The 19,299-nt window shown below is 44.6% G+C and overlaps 1 protein-coding gene across 3 annotated transcripts in view; it reads left to right on the forward strand.

The window, feature by feature from the left end:
* The window catches only part of CNTN5 (contactin 5), a 689,184-nt gene that overhangs the window by 548,047 nt on the left and 121,838 nt on the right, over positions 1-19,299 (forward strand). For all 3 annotated transcript variants that reach the window (XM_081860152.1, XM_081860151.1, XM_081860153.1), the window contains 3 exons: positions 243-379; positions 1,553-1,682; positions 4,587-4,737. In XM_081860152.1, the coding sequence (XP_081716278.1) occupies positions 243-379; positions 1,553-1,682; positions 4,587-4,737 (418 nt within the window). The remainder of the gene's footprint in view (positions 1-242; positions 380-1,552; positions 1,683-4,586; positions 4,738-19,299) is intronic.

Here is a 19,299-nt window from a genome sequence, read left to right on the forward strand (position 1 = left end):
AGGGTAATGGAAGAAGAGGAGGGGGACAGAAGGGGGAAAAGAAACTTTACTTTATGCACAGAAGTGTGCTGTACCAGTGGAACTGCAGCACTGGATATGACCCATGTAGATGTAACATTTATCAAAATGCAAAGGCAGCAGTTTAAAAACAAATGTACACAATGGCATTTCATGTCTTCATAGACTTAGCTATAGTTCCAGCAGTCTCAAGCACTGTGATCCTGTTCTGTTATTTTTGGCAGCATACCCACATTGGGTGGAGAGGCTTAATGATACCCAGCTAGACAGTGGAGATCAGCTCCGATGGGAATGCAAAGCTACTGGAAAGCCAAGACCCACCTATCGATGGCTGAAAAACGGAACACCTCTCTGGCCAGAGGTAAGTGTGCAGTTAGTTTTGCTTTGCTTTCTGAGCACATTCCTTTCAGGGTCAGGGTTTGTGTTGTGCTTACCTTGCTTTTGAGGCAGGTATTTCATTGAACAAATCATTGAACAAATGATTCAACAAATCATTGAACCACTGGTCTGCAGCCCTCTGGGAAGGGGTGGAGGGAAATCCAGTTCAGTCTGCATTTATAAGTGAACCTGCCTGATTTGTACTTTTCAAAATACTGTAGGAACTAAAACATAGCTTAGCCATCTTTCAAAATTCACTCCTCTCTGAATTTTGCACTGCAATTCTCCAGATGTCTGATGTTTACAAAAATGCTCATATACATTATACACCTGCATACATGACGTGTGTATTCAAATGCACACATTAGTGAAAATAGCATAGAAAAATGAATTGTATTTTGGGAAATTGCGTACAAAAATATGCATATTGGGAGCAATTCACACCCAAATCCTGATGAGGACATAAAAAAGAAGGGGGGAAATGATGTTGAAATGTAGAGAACTGAACCTAAGATTGACAAAATGAAAAATTGAAACTGACGGATTCTGGCATCCATATGTCTGGGTTGCCTGTGCTTCATTTGAATCCCCAGGAATGCTGACTCCTTCTGTGAAGCTTTTTCAAATCAGGAAGTTCAAGCAGCCAGGGAGGCTGCTGAATGCTGTGGGAATGCTGTAAAAGTAGGGCAAATCCTGCATCCACTGAAATTCTCCAGAAATTCTTAATAATCCTCTGAGGACAAAGCAGGAAAACGGAAGCCTTTTTTCACAGGGGAAGAAAACTTTCAGCTCTGTACTAAGATCCTCAATCTCAAATGAGACAGGTCTGAAGCATAAGAGACTGCAGGCAGCAGTGAGTCAGCCAGTTAGAATTGTGATATTTCATGCAGCCATCGGGTTCTGATCACACTTCAGCTGAAAGATCATCCCAGACCATAACCATTATGTGCGCTTTTCAGCGTCTAAAATATTTCAGCACTGTCATAAAGGGTGAAGCAAAAGGACAGCCACCACAATTAAATTCAGGAAGCTACTTTTGTGCATGTTCACTTATATGAACCTGCCCCCCTCTTCCTATATTCTGTAAAGCTGAAAACCCGACAAACCTTCCTGGTTTTGTTTGCTTTTGTAGAATTATTTTCCTGTTTCATTGCAGAGCAGGATTGAGATGGTTAATGGTGTACTGCTGATCCACAGTGTCAATCAGTCTGATGCTGGAATGTACCAGTGCGTAGCCGAAAACAAGCACGGAGCCGTTTACACCAGCGCCGAGTTGAGGATTTTGGGTGTGTACTTAAGAAGGTTGCTCTGTTTACATTTTATTATTAAGAATACGCTGCTGGGATAGGGGGACAGTTGGGGAGGGGAAGGCCGTAGGTCAGTGATAGAGCATCTGCCTTGCTTGCAGAAGGTAACAAGTTTGATCTCTGGCATCTCCAGGCAAAGAGAGACGCCTGTCTGAAACCCTGGCAAGTGTCAGGGACTGGACAGAGGAGGAATGGGGGTGGCTGCCTCCCCAGCCTGACCCTTCCAGAGAAGGAGACAGTTCAGAATTACAGTGGTACCTCGGGTTAAGTACTTAATTCGTTCTGGAGGTCCGTTCTTAACCTGAAGCACTATTTCTGGGTTAGCGGAGTCTGTAACCTGAAGCCTATGTAACCTGAAGCATATGTAACCCGAGGTACCACTGTACAACAGGGGTTTGAGAGAGGTCACAGCTCAGAGGAAGATGAGGGGGAAAGTTGGGAAATAATGGGAGAGGAGGAGCAGACAGAGCTGGAGCAGCAGCTGGCTGACACTTTGTCACTAGAAATAATAGTAATAATACAGTGGTACCTCGGGTTAAGTACTTAATATGTTCCGGAGGTCCGTTCTTAACCTGAAACTGTTCTTAACCTGAAGCACCACTTTAGCTAATGGGGCCTCCCGCTGCTGCCGCGCCACCGGAGCACAATTTCTGTTCTCATCCTGAAGCAAAGTTCTTAACCCGAGGTACTATTTCTGTGGTTAGCAGAGTCTGTAACCTGAAGCGTATGTAACCTGAAGAGTATGTAACCAGAGGTACCACTGTAGTAGTAGTAGTAGTAATTATTATTATTATTATTATTATTATTATTATTATTATTAATTTGTACCCCACCCATTTGGCTGGGTCTCCCCAACCACTCTGGGCAGCTTCCAACAAAGATTTAAAATACATTAAAATGTCACACATTAAAAACTTCACTGAACAGGGCTGCCTTCAGATGTCTTCTAAATGTCAGGTAGCTGTTTATTTCTTTGACATCTGTTGGGAGGGCGTTCCACAGGGTGGGTGCCACTACTGAGACAGCCCTCTGCCTGGTTCCCTGTAGCTTTGCTTCTTGCAGAGAGGGAACCGCCAGAAGGCCCTCGGTGCTGGACCTCAATGTCTGGGCAGAACAATGGGGATGGAGACACTCCTTCAGGTATACTGGGCCGAGGCCATTTAGGGCTTTAAAGGTCAGCATCAACACTTTGAATTGTGCTCGGAAACATACTGGGAGCCAATGTAGGTCTTTCAGGACCTGTGTTATATGGTCTCAGCGGCCGCTCCCAGTCACCAGCCTAGCTGCCACATTCTGGATTAGTTGTAGTTTCTGGGTCACCTTCAAAGCATTCCAGACCCTCCATCTCCCAGAACCTGGTGAGCCTTAGAAGTAGGAGAGCAAAGAGCTCGGAGACAGATGGCCCTAAGTGGCAACCATAAGGGTGAAGTTGCTGTTGATGAATTAGAAAGTGGGAGATAAGCAGGGTGGAGATTTACTCAGGACAACACCATTTTCCCAAGAGGCTGCATTTCCAAGCCTCTCTCTGTGTGAATATTGAATAAAAAGCAGTTGGTAAGGACTTTTCCTTGTCTTATCTGTCCCTGGCAATCTGCTGTGGGTTTTGGTTCCTCTGCCGCCTGACAGCAAGTCACTGCCAGTCAATAAGCTGAACTAGAGGGACCATTGATCTGACTCCTGTGTTTGTGGGACAATCTACCTAGTCTCACTCAGTAGTGTAGCATGGGCAGGTCCACAGGGGTGGTTGCCCTGGGTGCCAAAACTCTTAGGGATGCAAAATTTCAAAAGGAAAAGGAAGTAGTAATAACAAGTGAAAAATTAGTGTGCCCTCCCAATCACACAGAAAATCTCCCAATGTTCACATGGGCGGACTGAGGAGTCGATTTGGGCTATGGCTGGTTGGTAGGGTGCCCTCTGCACAGGCTTTAGAAAGATGCCCACTCCTGACCAATTCCCTGTCCCACTCCCCACTGTGCTTGATGCTCACAGGGCACCATGGCTGCCACTCAAGTAGGTCACCAGATTGTTGCTTCTTCGTTCCAGCCTATCGGCATGAGGTGCTAAGGAACTCTGCCCCACCCCACACCCCCTGGTGCTGTTGGTGGCATCCGTGACAATGTGGAATGGAAGGACAAGTGGGTTATCAGTCAATGGAGAGAGTTGAGGTAAGGGGGCGGTGCCGAGGGAGAATGAGTGTTCTCCACCCCACCCCCCAGTATCTCTGCAAAGGGAAGCTGATCCTGACTCAATAGAGCAGTGTTGGCCAAACTTGGCCCTCCAGCTATTTTGGGACTACAGCTCCCATCATTCCTGACCACTGGTCCTGTTAGCTAACGATGATGTGAGTTGTAGTCCAAAAACAGCTGGAGGGCCAAGTTTGGCCATCACTGCTGTAGAGGAAGCTGCTGGGTCTCTGGGGGCACAATACTTGCCATGCTCAGGGCACTGGCAATCCACGCTACACCACTGGTCCCACTGAAATGATGGCAGATTTGCCCGTAATAAATCAAGAGAACCTGGGTCACCAGCCTTAGCAGAGCACATTATAAGGCAGACGTGAGGAATCTCTGCCCCTCCAGATGCTACTTATCTATAACTCTGGGTGCCCATCTGAGCTGGGTCCTCAGTATAGCATCAGGCCAGCCCAGGCAGTCGAGGGTGTGTGTGTTGCTATTGTCCCTCAAAATCTCTTGATGGGCTCTGGCACTACGCCAGAGAAACAGACTGAGGGAGATTTTAATAGCTTAATCCCTTTTAACCACTACAGGATAGGGAAGTGAGGAAAAGAGGGGGAGAGAAAATGAGAGCATATTGGCATGCAGCACCTGTGAATTAATTAATTGAAATACTAAGCTAAGAGACTGAAATATTTCCTTTCAACAGCTTTGGCTCCAACTTTCCCCCCAAGCCAACTGAAGAAAACAATCATTATAACCAGGGGCCAGGAAGTTGCCGTCGAGTGCAAACCACAAGCCTCCCCCAAACCCGCCATCTCATGGAAGAAAGGAGACAAAGCAGTGAGAGAGAATAAAAGGTCAGATGTCGGTTCATTAATTTTTGCCTTTGACTGAATGAATGCCTGCGAGAAAGAGATAACAGCCAAGCACCTTTGATCGACAATCGCCGGCTTTAAATGCTCCGCATAAATGCTGAGAATGTGTGACGCTTTGTTATTTTTTATTAACGCATTTTAATGTATATTTTAATTCCTGGAAATGGAAGCTGTTTTGTGAAAAAGAGCAGGATATTAGTTAGTCTTTTCAAAGGATAGGTTTTGGCATGAGAGAAGGTGTTCAGAAAATGAATGTCAGAAGCACCCCACACAAAAGGGGGCAGTAGGACTGCACACTGCACGCGCCCCACTCTGCCCCGATCCAGGGCCCTGCCTGCCTCTCTTTCTTCCCAGCTGATGTCCCACCCCATGACAGCCCTGGATTGCTCTGTGTGGCCTCACCCAACCTGGAACCATCTGAGGCTGTCACAGCATGAATTGGTAGAAGCCTAGATTGCCCCCAAATTGGCGCGATTCAGTTTGAGATTCATGCTTCAGCTGAATGGAGTGCACAGGCCTATATGATAGTGATCCACAGCACACACTAGTGCCATGTTTCTCCTCAGCTCCTTGTGGACTCCTCCTTGCTTTCTCCTTTCCTTTCCCCCCAACAATTCCGGCTTCCCCCATCCCTGCTTAACTTTATAATAACCCCTTGTCTCCATTGTGCCTCTTCCATCCTGTTTCATAAGTAGACAAACACACACACACACACACACACACACACACATGTGTTAAACAGGGTTGTGTTATCACCCCAACTCTATTATTTTCGTTGCTATGATCCTACGCATTGTCGAAGGGAAACTCCCCACCAGGGTAGAAATCATATATTGAACAGATGGAAAGCTCTTTAATTTGAGTAGGCTGAAAGCAAAGAGTAAGGATGCCATAACTTCAGTATGCAGATGACAACGAAGTGTGTGCACACTCAAAGGATGACCTCCAAACTATTCTAAATATGTTCACAGAAGCTTATGAAAAGCTTGGCCTATTGGTCAACATCCAAAAAACCAAAGTACTGCACCAACAAGCACAAAACAAGCCCTCTGCTGTGCCAAAAAACCAACTCAACAGTATAATGTTGGAAAGTGTCAATCACTTCTACTACCTGGGCTGACACTGATGCCAAAATCTAGCATCACCTGAGCTCTGCGAGTGCAGCTTTCTCCCAATTGAAGTCAGAGTGTTTGAGGACCGGGACTTTGCAGGGAAACCAAAATGCATGTTTACAAAGCTATTGTACTACCAACCTTACTGTATGCTTGTGAAACATGGACCACTTATAAACACCATCTCCAACTCCTTAAAAGATTCCATCAGTAGTGTCTCTGAAAATTTTTACATATCACTTGGGAAGACAGGCAAACTAATGCCAGTGTACCAGAAGAAGCAAAGATAACCAGTGCTGAAGCAATGATTCTTCAACTTCATTGGACTGGTGATGTTGTTTGGATGCCTGATTATCATCTTCCAAAGCAACTACTCTATTCAGAACTTAAAAATGGAAAGCGTAATGCTGGTGGTCAACAAAAGAGGTTTAAAGACTCTCTTTAAAAATGTAGTATAAACACCAACAACGGGAAAACACTGACCTGCGAGCGCTCCAATTGGAGAACAGCCTTTATCAAAGGTGCCATGGACTTTGAAGACACTCAAACTCAGGACGAAAGGGAGAAACGTGCTAAGAGGAAGGCATGCTTGGCAAACCCTCACCATGATCAACTCCCACCCAGAAACCTATGTCCCCACTGTGGAAGGACGTGTGGATCCAGAATTGGCCTCCACAGTCACTTGTGGACTCACTGTTAAGACCGTGTTCATGGAAGACAATCTTACTCGGCTATAAGTGATTGCCAAAGAAGAAGAAAGAAGAAGCCTCTTTCATCCTGCTTCATAAGTAGACACACACACACATGGGAGAGGGGAGAAATTCAATTCAGTTCACATTTAGATGCCAACTTCCCTAATCCACACTTTCTGAAACAATACACAAATCAAAACACAGCCACGTCCCTCAAAACTGACACTTCTCCAGATTTTGCAATGCGGTTCACCAGCCAAGTAATGTGTACAAAAACACATACACTGGGGGTAAAGGATGCACATAAATGCATATATTAGTAAAGATAACATATAAAGATGCATTACACTATAGGAGAGTGCCATGCAAAAAAATGTGTATATTAGGCAAAATTGAATTAAAAAGGAGTCATGTGAAAAAGGAGTCATTGAAAGAAGCTGAAATTGACAGATTCACCTAGTCCTACCCTTCACACTCTCTCACACAAACACACTTCCAATTCCCTCCTTCTGGTCACTTCTTCCAGTCTCTCCATTCTCTCAGGTTTGCCAATTATATTCTTCCCACCTGAGTCCTATCTTACCTGCTAATTCTCTTCTCAGTTTTGCTTCACAATTTCACAGCCCTTCAAGCTTCACAGTTTGTTCTCTGCCCCTGCAGGCTATCCCATGCCCAGTGCTCTTGACAGTCTCCTGAGAAAATAAGAGACTAAGGCAATAGGGGTGGACTAACTGCGGGAAAAATGTGTCAAGCTATTGATGAAATGTTAGCTAAGATACCTGAAATAGGGACTCACACAGGAGGCCCTCCGGGCTGATCTATTCGATCACTTGCTTCTTGGACTGTGTCATTTCAAGCTGTAGGTGTGGGAGTTGTGTTTTTGAATGCTTTCTCATGTACAAATTGCTCTGCACATAGAAAACGGTGAAGTCAGGTATTCTGCTTTTGTTTATTTAAAACTGGGGATCTTAAAATATGCAACTCCCCATCCCTTCATGCATGTGTACATGCCTGGAGTCTGAAGTGGTACAGTCCAAAGAGGACTCTGCCATGTGATTTTGGCAAACATGCCACTCAACACTTTGTGGTCTAGGAATATCCAAGTCAGAAAATGAAGGTAAGTTTATAGCTGGAATTAAACAAGATGACGTTCAAAGCTTGACACATGGCACTATCAATTATCAAGAGATACACAAGAGGAGAAGAAAGTGTGTTGTTTCTGCTCTCAGAGTCAGGAGAGATCCATGATGAATGAATGCCTCTTGGCCCTGCAGGTGAAGCTCTTCTCGATGTTAGTGGTCACTTCATTACCTCAAGTGGTTTTCAGCGTGACCACTAATTCCAATAGTACTTGAATGTGATTTGTCATTAGTCATAATTTTGAGAGGTGTCCTTAAGATGGATATATTACCGTACACTTATCTTTTTGATGCACCCATTGACTGAGCCTAGACAAATCACATAGGTGGCAATTTCCTGTAGTGGACAGAGATGCTAGCACGAACTCTGTTTCTATTTTAGTGTTGTTCTGGAGAAGAGCTGTTCCCATCCACAGCCACACAGTGTAGCTGATGATGGAGGATCTCTTCTCCAGCTCTTCCTGGTATTCTGGAGCTGTCATAGTGCTGCTTTGGCATTCCCCTTGCTGGAAATGCTCCTGAAAATCCCAGCAGAGAAAATAAATGTTGGTTGCACATATCAGTAAGATCTAGTGACTAGCACTTGAAGGTGACGTCGATTTCAGTTGTGTTCATGGAAGTGCATTTTTGAAAAGGAAGTGTTTGGTCATCAGGTAGTTCTGTGTTTGCTGCCAACTTCCTTCCTGTTTTTAAGGTGAGCTTTTATCCTCTAGAACAGCCTTTCTCAACCTGTGAATCCCCAGATGTTGTTGAACTACAAGTCCCATCACCCCTAGCTAGCAAGGCCAGAGCTCAGGGATGATGGGAGTTGTAGTCCAATAACATCTGGGGACCCACAGGTTGAGAACCACTGCTCTAGAATCTAAATAATTGGTTTTTAGACTTTCCACCTTCATGTCTGCTATGGAACCACTGTGCTTTTAGAACTTTCTGGAGAGTGTCCTAGGATGAACACGAAGTTAATGTTGGACATCACCACTGCTCCATGTGAACTCAAGGTAGACTCTAGAACACAGCCAACACTATCCTGCCTCTGGATATGCATTACTGGGAAAGATTAGTAGTGGTCGGCTGTCTTATTTGCCAAGGAAGCTTGTCCACTAATTCTGTATTTTCTTTTGAGTAACTTCTGATATCTCCTGTTTATTTTTTAATTTATAAGTCTGGTAAAACCTGCTTATCCACAGGTAAAATTCCATGGAACCTTGAGGTTCTCTGAAACCCCAATTTGAAGGCAATTGTTTTTTTGTTTTTTTTTTTAAATTATCTACTCCACACAGTATTTGGTGAGCTACAAGAATTAACTATAAGGGGGAAAAACACAAAGCTTTGCACTTCTCCCTCTCTCTAACGCACACACACAATTTTTCTCATTACTGGGCTTTCATGCCTGCTCATTATTACCATTACATGACCATTAATTATACTTAAAATAAAACCATCCCAAACCATTCTAGCAAAGAAAAATCCTATTAAGACTCTATTATTACTTACTTTGCTCCCTCTGGAAGAGAAAACGTGTTTTAATTGTCTGCTTTTAGCTAAGAAAAAGCTAATTTCAAGAAGATGGTGTCTTTTATATAAAAACGTAAATGGGTTTGCTTTAGTTTGTTAGCCTTTTCTGAATGTCAATGACAGTATCACTCCAGAATTGTTTACATTTCAAGATTTGTGTTTTAATTGTATGGCTGGTGATTGCAAACTGATTTCCAGCTGATGGTTACAAGCCAATTTCCAGCATTCAAACATTTGGCCAGATAGTGGCTGAGTCCGCAAACACAAATGACCCCAGAGTTGTCAATTACTTTCTCCTTTTGCAGTTTCTCTGCACTAAATTCACAGAGTGAGTTAGCTTTAAACCACTTTGCTATTTTAGACACACTCTGGGCGATGGGCACTTGGTACATGTTAAAAATCACTGGGAAAAAAACATGTGGGGGGAGAAGAAACCCCAGCACCTCTCTGCGGAAAGCTTTGGGGAGTGCATGTGATCATGGCATACTGATTCCCGGAGTAAGTAGATTGATCTGTGATTGGGAAGAACTGCTACAGAGTATCCATTTACCTGGGTTTATGGTATGTCTTAGTTCCATACATTGCAAAATGATGAACCGTTTGGCATTACAGTGGTACCTCTAGTTACAAACTTAATTTGTTCCGGAGGTCTGTTCTTAACCTGAAACTGTTCTTAACTAGAGGCGTGCTTTTGCTAATGGCGCCTCTTGCTACAGCTGCGCCGGTGGCACACGATTTCCTAGGGCAAAGTTTTCAACTCGATGTAACTCTTCCAGGTTCTTGGAATTTGTAGCCTGAAGCGTTTTAACTCGAGGTACCACTGTATAGTGGTACCTCGGGTTACAGACGCTTCAGGTTACAGATTCCACTAACCCAGAAATAGTATCTCGGGTTAAGAACTCTGCTTCAGGATGAGAACAGCAGCAGCAGTGGGAGGCCCCCATTAGCTAAAGTGGTACCTCAGGTTAAGAGCAGTTTCAGGTTAAGAACAGACCTCCAGAACGAATTAAGGTACCACTGTACTGGCTAATTCCTCCATTCCTTCAGTATATCACAAACTGGGATGGGGTGGTGTTCTTTCACAAATCCCATGTCATGGACTCAGAGCCAGGGAATCAGTGGTAAGATGATGGTGAGTGGTCAGAGGGAGAAGGAACAGGCTGGGAGGAGGAGGTGTCAGAAGCTGAAGAGGTAACAGGGTTTAGTGAGCAGGAAGACTCCAAGGCTGAAGGAGAGGCTAGAGAAGAGAATGGCCATGGGGAAATGATGAGATTGTTTCCTGCTTGGCAGGGGGTTGGACTCCATGGCCCTTGTGGTCTCTTCCAACTCTATGATTCTATGATTCTATGAGACAGGCTGCTGAAGAATCCAGAGGGTCTCCCCCTCCTGCTACAATCAGCTTCCCTCCCCACTGGTCTCCTAGAACAAGCAGAGAAATGAAAAGAGCAGCACAGAGATTGGTTGGACATAGGAGCAGTTTGCAACTGCTTGGGAAAGACCCTGGAGAGGAGCAGCCTTTGAGAGTGATGTGAATCATTGGAGCAAGACCTACTGGGAAGAACTGTTGGGATCACGAGGCCTGTGCTGCTTTGGTTTCTTTGAAAAAGGAACTAACTTCACTGACAGACATTTTCTCTTGCTGACTCGAGCTCCTGACATCACAGTGGGGAAGCACACTTCGAAATTTTCACATGGGAATGTAAGGGACAAGACGGTTGTCTGATTCTGCAGTTACATCCTTCTGCATTGGTGTGGAGAGCAAAAAGCTACAGGGGAGTCATGCGCAAGATGACGCGAGAGCCACATCCTCAGGCCAGGAAGGCATTGAAGGGGATGCTGAGGGCTCCTTCAGTTTCTCTTGCGCTGATGTTCGCACCCATCTGTAGGAGACATGACAGCTGAGAGTCACATCAGGAAAATGGCACAGGAGAAGAGATTAAACACTGCACTCCAGCACTCCAGCTCACATTTGATTTCCTCCACCTTTGTAATTGTATTTGGCTTGCTTTAAAAATCCAATCACATATCTCCTACCATCTAATCTAGTTGCAAATTAAGTGCCTTTCCTTAAAATAAATAAATAAATAAATAAATCTTTGGTCTGTGCCATTAATCACATAACACGAACATACTTTCTCTCACTTGGCATATTATTCATTTATTTCTTACATGTTTATTCCACCCTTTCCCCAAGCATGTGTGCTTCTCTCATCCTGTCCATTTGTCTTCAGGATAACATTTTGAGATGATTTAGGTGGGGAGCCAGTAAGTTTCATAGCTGAGTAGAAATTCAAGTTCATCTCTTCCTGGTCCAAGTCAAGTACTTTGTCCACTACACTGGGGCTCTTAGATTTCAGTGATGTTCCAAGTGTGTTGCATGCATTTCCCCCCCCTTTTTTTTACCTTTTTTTTTAGTAATCCTTAGAATAAATCCGGCAAAGTAGGAAAACATTCTCACTCCTCATATTATAGAATGGGAGGGGTGGCTGCGACCATCACCAAATTTATTGATTGATTGGGATTACGAGCTCACACTTGTAGGGCCAAATTAGATTTTAGTTATTTTATAATTAAATCCCTATCACACCTATACACCAAGGAAATCAAGGTGGCATATGCGCTTTTCCTCTCTCTCCACTTTATTTATTATCACAACAACCCCATGAGGTAGGCTAAGCTGAGAGGCCCAAGGTCACAGAGCAAGGTTTGTTTCTGAGTCGATTTGAACCCTTGGTTCCCAGGTCCTAGTCCAGCTCTCTAACCACAACACCACACTGTGAGGTGTGTAAGCTGCATTTTCACTTTTAGTTAAAGTTGCATTGAGACTGTTGGTTCTTGTTGTTGTTTTAGTACAAAGCATCTGATTAATTGAAATAATAATAGCAGCAGCAGCAGCCTTGGGAAGGCAATTCTTACCCAATGGCGTCGCAAGGTGGGGGTGGGGGGGCAGTTCACCCTGGGTGCCAGGTCGGAGGTGACAAGAAGGCAGGGTGCTTGCCCCGCCGCCCTGACCCAGGCACGTCAGTGCGAGCAGCCATCACGCCACCGCAGCCACATTGTGGAGGATCCTCTGTTCACAGCTGCAGCCATGAGCAGTGGATCCTCCCACCATCCGTATGGCTCTCGGGCAGCACCGGCAGCAAACCACGACATACAACACATGTGTGGTGTCGCACGTATGCGTTGTGCATAGCGGTTTGCCACCAGCACCGCTGGAGCACCATACGGACAGTGATGGGATCCCTTCGCCACTGGCAGGAGCCGCTTACAGCAAGCCGGGGGGGGGGGCCTCCCAGCCTCCCTCCCTCCCTGGCTTGCCATAAGCGGCTCCTGCTGCCAGAGAGGGAAAGAGGGAGATGGACGGGAGCTGTGGCTCCCGAGAGGACAAGCTGCGCAGCTTTGCCAGCGCCCGGCAAAGCAGCCTAGCTCCCCCCTTCCCCCAGCAGCTCAGGGTACTTGAAAATCGCGGGGGTGGGGCGCAGAGGCATAGGAAGGCGGCAGACCACCCAAGGTGTCATCGCTGAGGGGGTGACATTGGGCGCCCACCCGTGACTCCCAAGCCTACCCCAAACTGTCGATGGGGGGGGGGACAAAAAAATCTTCGCACCGGGTACCACCTGGGCTTGCTACACCTCTGTTCCTACCCAAAATGGTGCCCATATTGTTTAGGGAATGTTTCCCCTAAAGTTTCTAGTCACACAGGACAGGTGTAATTTCTTTTCTGAGTGACTGGAGAGGGGGAAATGAAGCCTTCTCTTTCTGCATGCAGAAACCTTTCCTCCTCTGTAATTTAATTAACAGTGATCAAAAAATGTGACTACCTACTACCCAGTAAGTGTAATGTGTAGTTTTGCCTTCAGACATTATATTGCACCAGCTCCCATGCTGACATTAAGACTAATCTCCATGGCTCAAAAAAGCAAAGTGTGAAATAATGTGTAAAGGATCCTTTAGGCACCACTCTAATGCACTCTCTTACCATTTTAATTACTTTTTAAAATATGTTCTATTCAACCATTGAACACTGCTAATAATCACCCAGACTAACCCCTGTTTCCAAGAATTTCCATTATTTTCTCTCTTTTGCCTTTGGTACTAAATACCAGGCATCAACTAGTCCTGCCATGTGCTTTTTCAAAGTAGATTGTGCAGTGTTATTCATAATCTCGCAGTGCAGCACGGCCTCCATCCATGCCTTTGCCCTGTTAGATTATGTGGTCCATTGTGTGTGCCTTTGCATCCCAAGCAAATTCGAGGTTCAGCTACCTATGGCGCTTTTGCCACAATGGTGAGGGGAAAACAGCTACCCAATTTTCTCTGTGTGCAGAAAAGCAATGCAAAAGCCTTCATTTTCTTAAAGGCTATTCTTTGGTGGAGACTCCCTGGGCTACTGCTTCTGGCTTCATTTCCCCCCAAATTAAAAACAAAATGACATCTAAAATATGCCAGAATGTAAACGTCTGAGGACACACGACCAATTGATTCTCTAGATCCCCTAGTGGTGGTTTCATAGTCATAATGCAGAAGAGAGGCGGTTTTCAGAGAGCATATTATAGAGGAAAAGCGTGGGAATTAGTATAATATGTTTTTTAAAAAATAATAATAGTAATAATCATATTCCAGGGCAAATTGTGTAGTTGCTGCCTCCCCGCCCTCTCTTTGCATAAATCATAGGCTACTTTGGCTGTGGCTGTTCATAATGGGGATTTGGAGATTTGGATATAAATCAGAAACAATGACAACTTTGACTTCATCATAAAAGCAAATGTCAAAATCATCCATTTTTTAAAAAAACAACAAGGATTTTTCTTTCAATGGTATGCAACTGTATCAATCGACTGTATTGCCAATTCTGAACCTAATTTGGGAGGAATATCCTCAATGTAATTAGAGCACATCCAATTGTGTTAAGGCCACTTGCCAGATTTGTAGCAAATACTGTCATCACTAGTAAGCCTGCCAGAAGCCTGCACTAAGTGGGACCTCACTGGATGACAACTTTCCAATGGGGGTCAAAACAAATACAATACCGTATTACACAGATGCAATAGTTACAACATATAGAGCGCAACAGGCTGAACGGTAATTTTTGTAACAAATTTCTTTACTGGTTACTTCCTAACATAGGAGTCAAGTCCAGGATGTACACCACATACAATCCTTAACGGCTACCTATCTGTAACTACAATCCTTAAGACAGGCATGTCCGTTTCGGGTCGGTTTAATCCAGCCACTGTGGCAGTTTATTTCCTGGGGTAAAAGCCTAAAAAAACCCTCAACAACTCCAACCCTAAAAGAAGCCCAACGACTTCAATCCTAAAAAAAGGTCAACAACTTTGGTCGGCCCCCACAGCCCTTTACTTCATCAAAACTTTGAAAAAAGTTTGGACACCACTGCCTGAAGGTATATAACCTATTTAATTAAATCCACTGCAGATATATTTCTTCCTTTCTTAATACATTCTTGTGTTACGCAGTCCTCGAATGTGATTAAGGAACGGTCCCCAGAATGTCACGGACAATACAGCTGATGAGGTTGGTTAGTATAGGTAGCAGACACAGGTGGGTTGGTCCAGGCAGCTGGGTCGGCCTGTATGTTAGGAAGTAACCAGTAAATAGATTTGTTACAAATATTACCATTCAGCCTGTTGCGCTCTGTATGTTGTAATTTTCTAATGGGAGCAGTGTTGGGATTTTGACTATGTGCCATTCTGTGCAGCTTCACACAAAGCAATTAGAAGTTGGCCGAAAGCCAAGGATGACTGAGCAAAGGAGTTATTCTGCCTATAGATATGAGACCTTGGATACAACTCTACTATTGATTGAGGTCTCACACAGGCATGATGACTTATGACCTTACTGACTGGATAGTTTCTTAGTCAGTGTGGTGAGTCGTTTGGAGTTTGTTAAGAGAGAGCTAGTTAAAATCTGTTTCTGTTCTTGTATATAGTAACTTGTAGGGTCTGCTGTAAACATCTAAGTGACCAAGTTACCAGTAGCAGTGTCTTGTTCCTGCTTCGTCCATCCTGCCTGCAACTGACTGCTTTCTGGAATTCAGCGTATGCTATGCTAAGGTCTGGCTAAGGTCCTGCAACAGGTCAAAGTTGCGAAACACCAATAAGCAGATCACTCCTCTTACCCCAGATGCTGTCCTTGGATGTAGGCATAAAATACATCTGATGTGGTAGCATGGATGTTTTAGTTGTGGTATCCGTCATGGATGCTTTAGCTGAGATTCCTGCATTGTAGGGGGTGGACTAGATGATCCTTGGTGCGCCTTCTACAACTCCGTGATTCTATGATCAACCAGCTCTTAGCTTCCTCTGCCTTCATAAACAGCAGCAAATGAAGTAGAGTCTGAATGGAGAAAAGTACAAAAAGATGACCTTACATCTCATATTGTGCATTATTACCAGAGACAGGAGGGTAAGATGGAGGACTGGTGTTTTTAGCAGTTATCTCTTATAACACATAGCAATGTATCTCCCGTAACACTTACCGGTAGTTCTACCCAAAGTGGAACCAGCAAAACCCTGCGATGCTGCAACGATTTGTTCTGTCGTGGAGTACATACTTCAATAAAAAATTGCTTTCCCACCCCTTCGTGATTGGTAAAGTGCACCTGTAACTCACCATCAGAGAAGCAGGCGAATCCTGCACACAACGTGAGAAGGATTTGTTCAGATTAAGGTGACGGGTATTTGAATAATGTTTACAAAACGAAACAGAAACTCTATGCCGTAGAGCTGGAGCCCTTTCTCAGGCTCAGAGGCTGCAGCGGATAACATATCAAAGGGTTTGTAGAAGGGAGGGCAGGATGGTTGGAAGGTAGGATTGCACTTATGTAGGGTCGCCGTATTTCAAGAGGTAAAAAAAGAGCTACTCACACCAGTGCCAGAGCCCGTGTCGCCTGTGCCAGAGCCAGAGCCACCCACCCAAATCCAGGACATTTGCTTTAAAATGTAACTTTCCTCCCAGTTGGGCATGTAGGACCCTCAAAAGAGGACATGTCTGGGAATTCCTGAACGTATGGCAACCCTAACTTATGGGAAATATTTATAGGGAGCCTGTGAAGAGCAGTGGTGAAAGGGTGGTTGTGGTCACAATTCAGTGAATTGTGAGAGATAATAATAATAATAATAATAATAATAACAACAACAACAACAACCAACCAACAAACAAACAAATAATTTTTTATTTATACCCCACCCATCTGGCTGGGTTTCCCCAGCCACTCTGGGCTGCTCCCAACAGAATATTAAAAGCACAATAAAACATCAAACATTAAAAGCTTCCCTAAACAGGGCTGCCTTCAGATGTCTTCTAAAAGTCCTGTAGTTGTTTTTCTCTTTGACATCTGGTGGAAGGGCGTTCCACAGGGCGGGTGCCACTACCGAGAAGGCCCTCTGCCTGGTTCCCTGTAACCTCACTTCTCACAGTGAGGGAACCGCCAGAAGGCCCTCGGAGCTGGACCTCAGTGTTAGGGCTGGATGGGGATGGAGACGCTCCTTCAGGTATACTGGGCCGAGGCATGCTGTTCTTTCATCAGGAAACAGAAGCATGTGTGTGCAGAAAGAGTGAGGGAATAGCGACGTAGTCATAGTTGTGTCATGCCATGCCTGCTGGTGTGAATGGAATGCAGTGTGGCATGTCGGATATCGGTCAGGAAGCCACAGTTCCGCAACACAACAGGCACTGAAGGAATGTTAGAAAACGGGTACAGAAGCGCTAGCATTATAATCAGGCAGAGGTGACGCAATATTCCCCACATCCGAAGGCACCCAGTGAAAGGCAGGAGAGGCAGTTTGAATTTGCATTTGCACTGCAGTCGTCTCAAGTGTGGGGAGGTGTACAAATGAGTGTTTGTTGAGTCATGGCACTAATTAGGCTCCAACAGGTGCAACATGCCAGGAGATTAGAGGGAAGGACCAGGTAGCTACAAGGGCAGCGTCTTCACAGAGGAAGGGAGATGCGGGAAGAGGGTGTTGGAAAGAGGAAAGAAACAACACCAGAACCTGGCTGCGAGAAATAATCATGCTCCTTGTTATTTTATGCCTTTGTTTGCTTTGCGAAATTTACATACCGCTTGGTTGCCATAAAAGTTCAAAGTGGTTTGCAAATAATAATAATAATCACTAAAAAGCGGCTAAAAGAGGTGTTTAAAAAAAACAAACTAATTTAATTCAACAATAAGCTAAAAACAGATTGAAACGCATGCCTACATGCCTGAATAAACTTGCCTAAATAGAAATGTTTTAAGCAGGCACTAGAAGGAGCATAAGGACGCGGGTGGCATTGTGGGTTAAACCACAGAGCCTAGGACTTGCTGATCAGAAGGTCGGCTGTTCGAATCCCCGTGACGGTGTGAGCTCCCATTGCTTGGTCCCTGCTCCTGCCAACCTAGCAGTTTGAAAGCACCTCAAAGTGCAAGTAGATAAATAGGTACCGCTCTGGCGGGAAGGTAAACGGCGTTTCCATGCGCTGCTCTGGTTTGCCAGAAGTGGCTTAGTCATGCTGGCCACATGACCCGGAAGCTGTACGCCGGCTCCCTCGGCCAATAAAGCGAGATGAGCACCGCAACCCCAGAGTCATCCACAACTGGACCTAATGGTCAGGGGTCCCTTTAACTTTACCTAGAAGGAGCATAGCGAAGGTGCCTGCCTGGTGTGATTCCTAGTTGCAAGGGAATCTAGGTGATCCTTGCAAGGGAATCTAGGTGATCCTTGGGGGAATCCCTTCCAACTCTACAATTCTATGATTCTAAGGGGGGGGGGATAGTTCTGAAGTATAGATGCTGCCCCACTTAAAGATGGATTCCCTATAAGTGTGGAACAAGTATTACGTGGCATTTGGAAAGCCAGAAGCCAAAGCAGACAGCAAAAAACCCAACAACCCCAATAACAATAAAATAACAATGGGAAGCAGCCATTCCTTGCCTCTCATCCTCTGATGTTTTAATTGTAACTCAACTTTGGCTCCCTGCATCAAGTTTTACTGTTGCGTGATGCTCAGATAAATGCGGCGCACCAGAAGGCACATTCCAAATTGGGTAGCAAACAGAACCCCTAGTGTGTAATAGGATATCTTCAAGAAGGAGAAGAAATTATAAACCCTGGCAGCTACTTCAGTAGATGAATTCCTATTTATTAAAAATCATTTCTTCCTTAGCATGGGGCTGCTTGTTCTGTCAAAAGTAATTTCCCCAATATAGTTAATGAAAGAATTTTCAGTGCATAAACATAATATTAAAGAGAAGTAATTCACAGGCTTGGGAGTGAACCCCAGAGTGCAGAGAATTGTATGAGTGCAATTGACTGTGCTCTGAACAGATGATGCAGGATTCTTGCTAGTGTTGAATAATTGGTATATATCATTTTTCTGAAGAGGAGGAGGTGGAAGAAAAAAACCCTACCTTTTATTTAATTTGGACAGCTTCATTAAACTGTTGACAATTTGCTTGCTCTGCTGCACTTGGGAGTGGTTTGAGAATGAAATTACAAAAAAAATATGATTGTGCAGGACATCTCAGTTTTTTGAGCTTTATGCCCGCCTTGACATTAGTCTGCCAAGTAGCCGCAGGGATTTCTCTACCACACTATAAAATATGCTTATGCCGGTCTCCACATCAATACATAATTATTCTGCCAATTCTGTATTGTATGGCTGCTGAACCCCATCTGTAAAGTGTGGCTTGAAATCCACACAAATGTCAAGTCAAAGAGTGGAATCTGAATGACACTCAATCTGAAGCTAATTCAGATCCTAGAGCTGTGCAAAAATAACCTCCCCAAATTCTCCACCCTATTTATTTATTACATTGCTATCCCAACGTTTTCTCCAAGGAGCTGAAGTTGGCAAACATGGTCCTCCTCCACCTCATTTAATCCTCACAACAACGCTGTGAGGTAGGTGAGAATGAGAGGCTGAGACTGGCCCAGGGTCACCAGTGAGCTGCATGACTGAGTGGGGATTTGAACCCTTATCCCTCAGGTCCTAGTCTGACACTCTAACAGCAATACCACAATGGCTCTCATACTACAGTGGTACCTCTGGTTAAGAACTTAATTCGTTCTGGAGGTCTATTCT

The sequence above is a fragment of the Podarcis erhardii genome (assembly GCF_964252035.2).
Source record: "Podarcis erhardii genome assembly, chromosome: 4".
NCBI classification, from domain to species: Eukaryota; Metazoa; Chordata; class Lepidosauria; order Squamata; family Lacertidae; genus Podarcis; species Podarcis erhardii.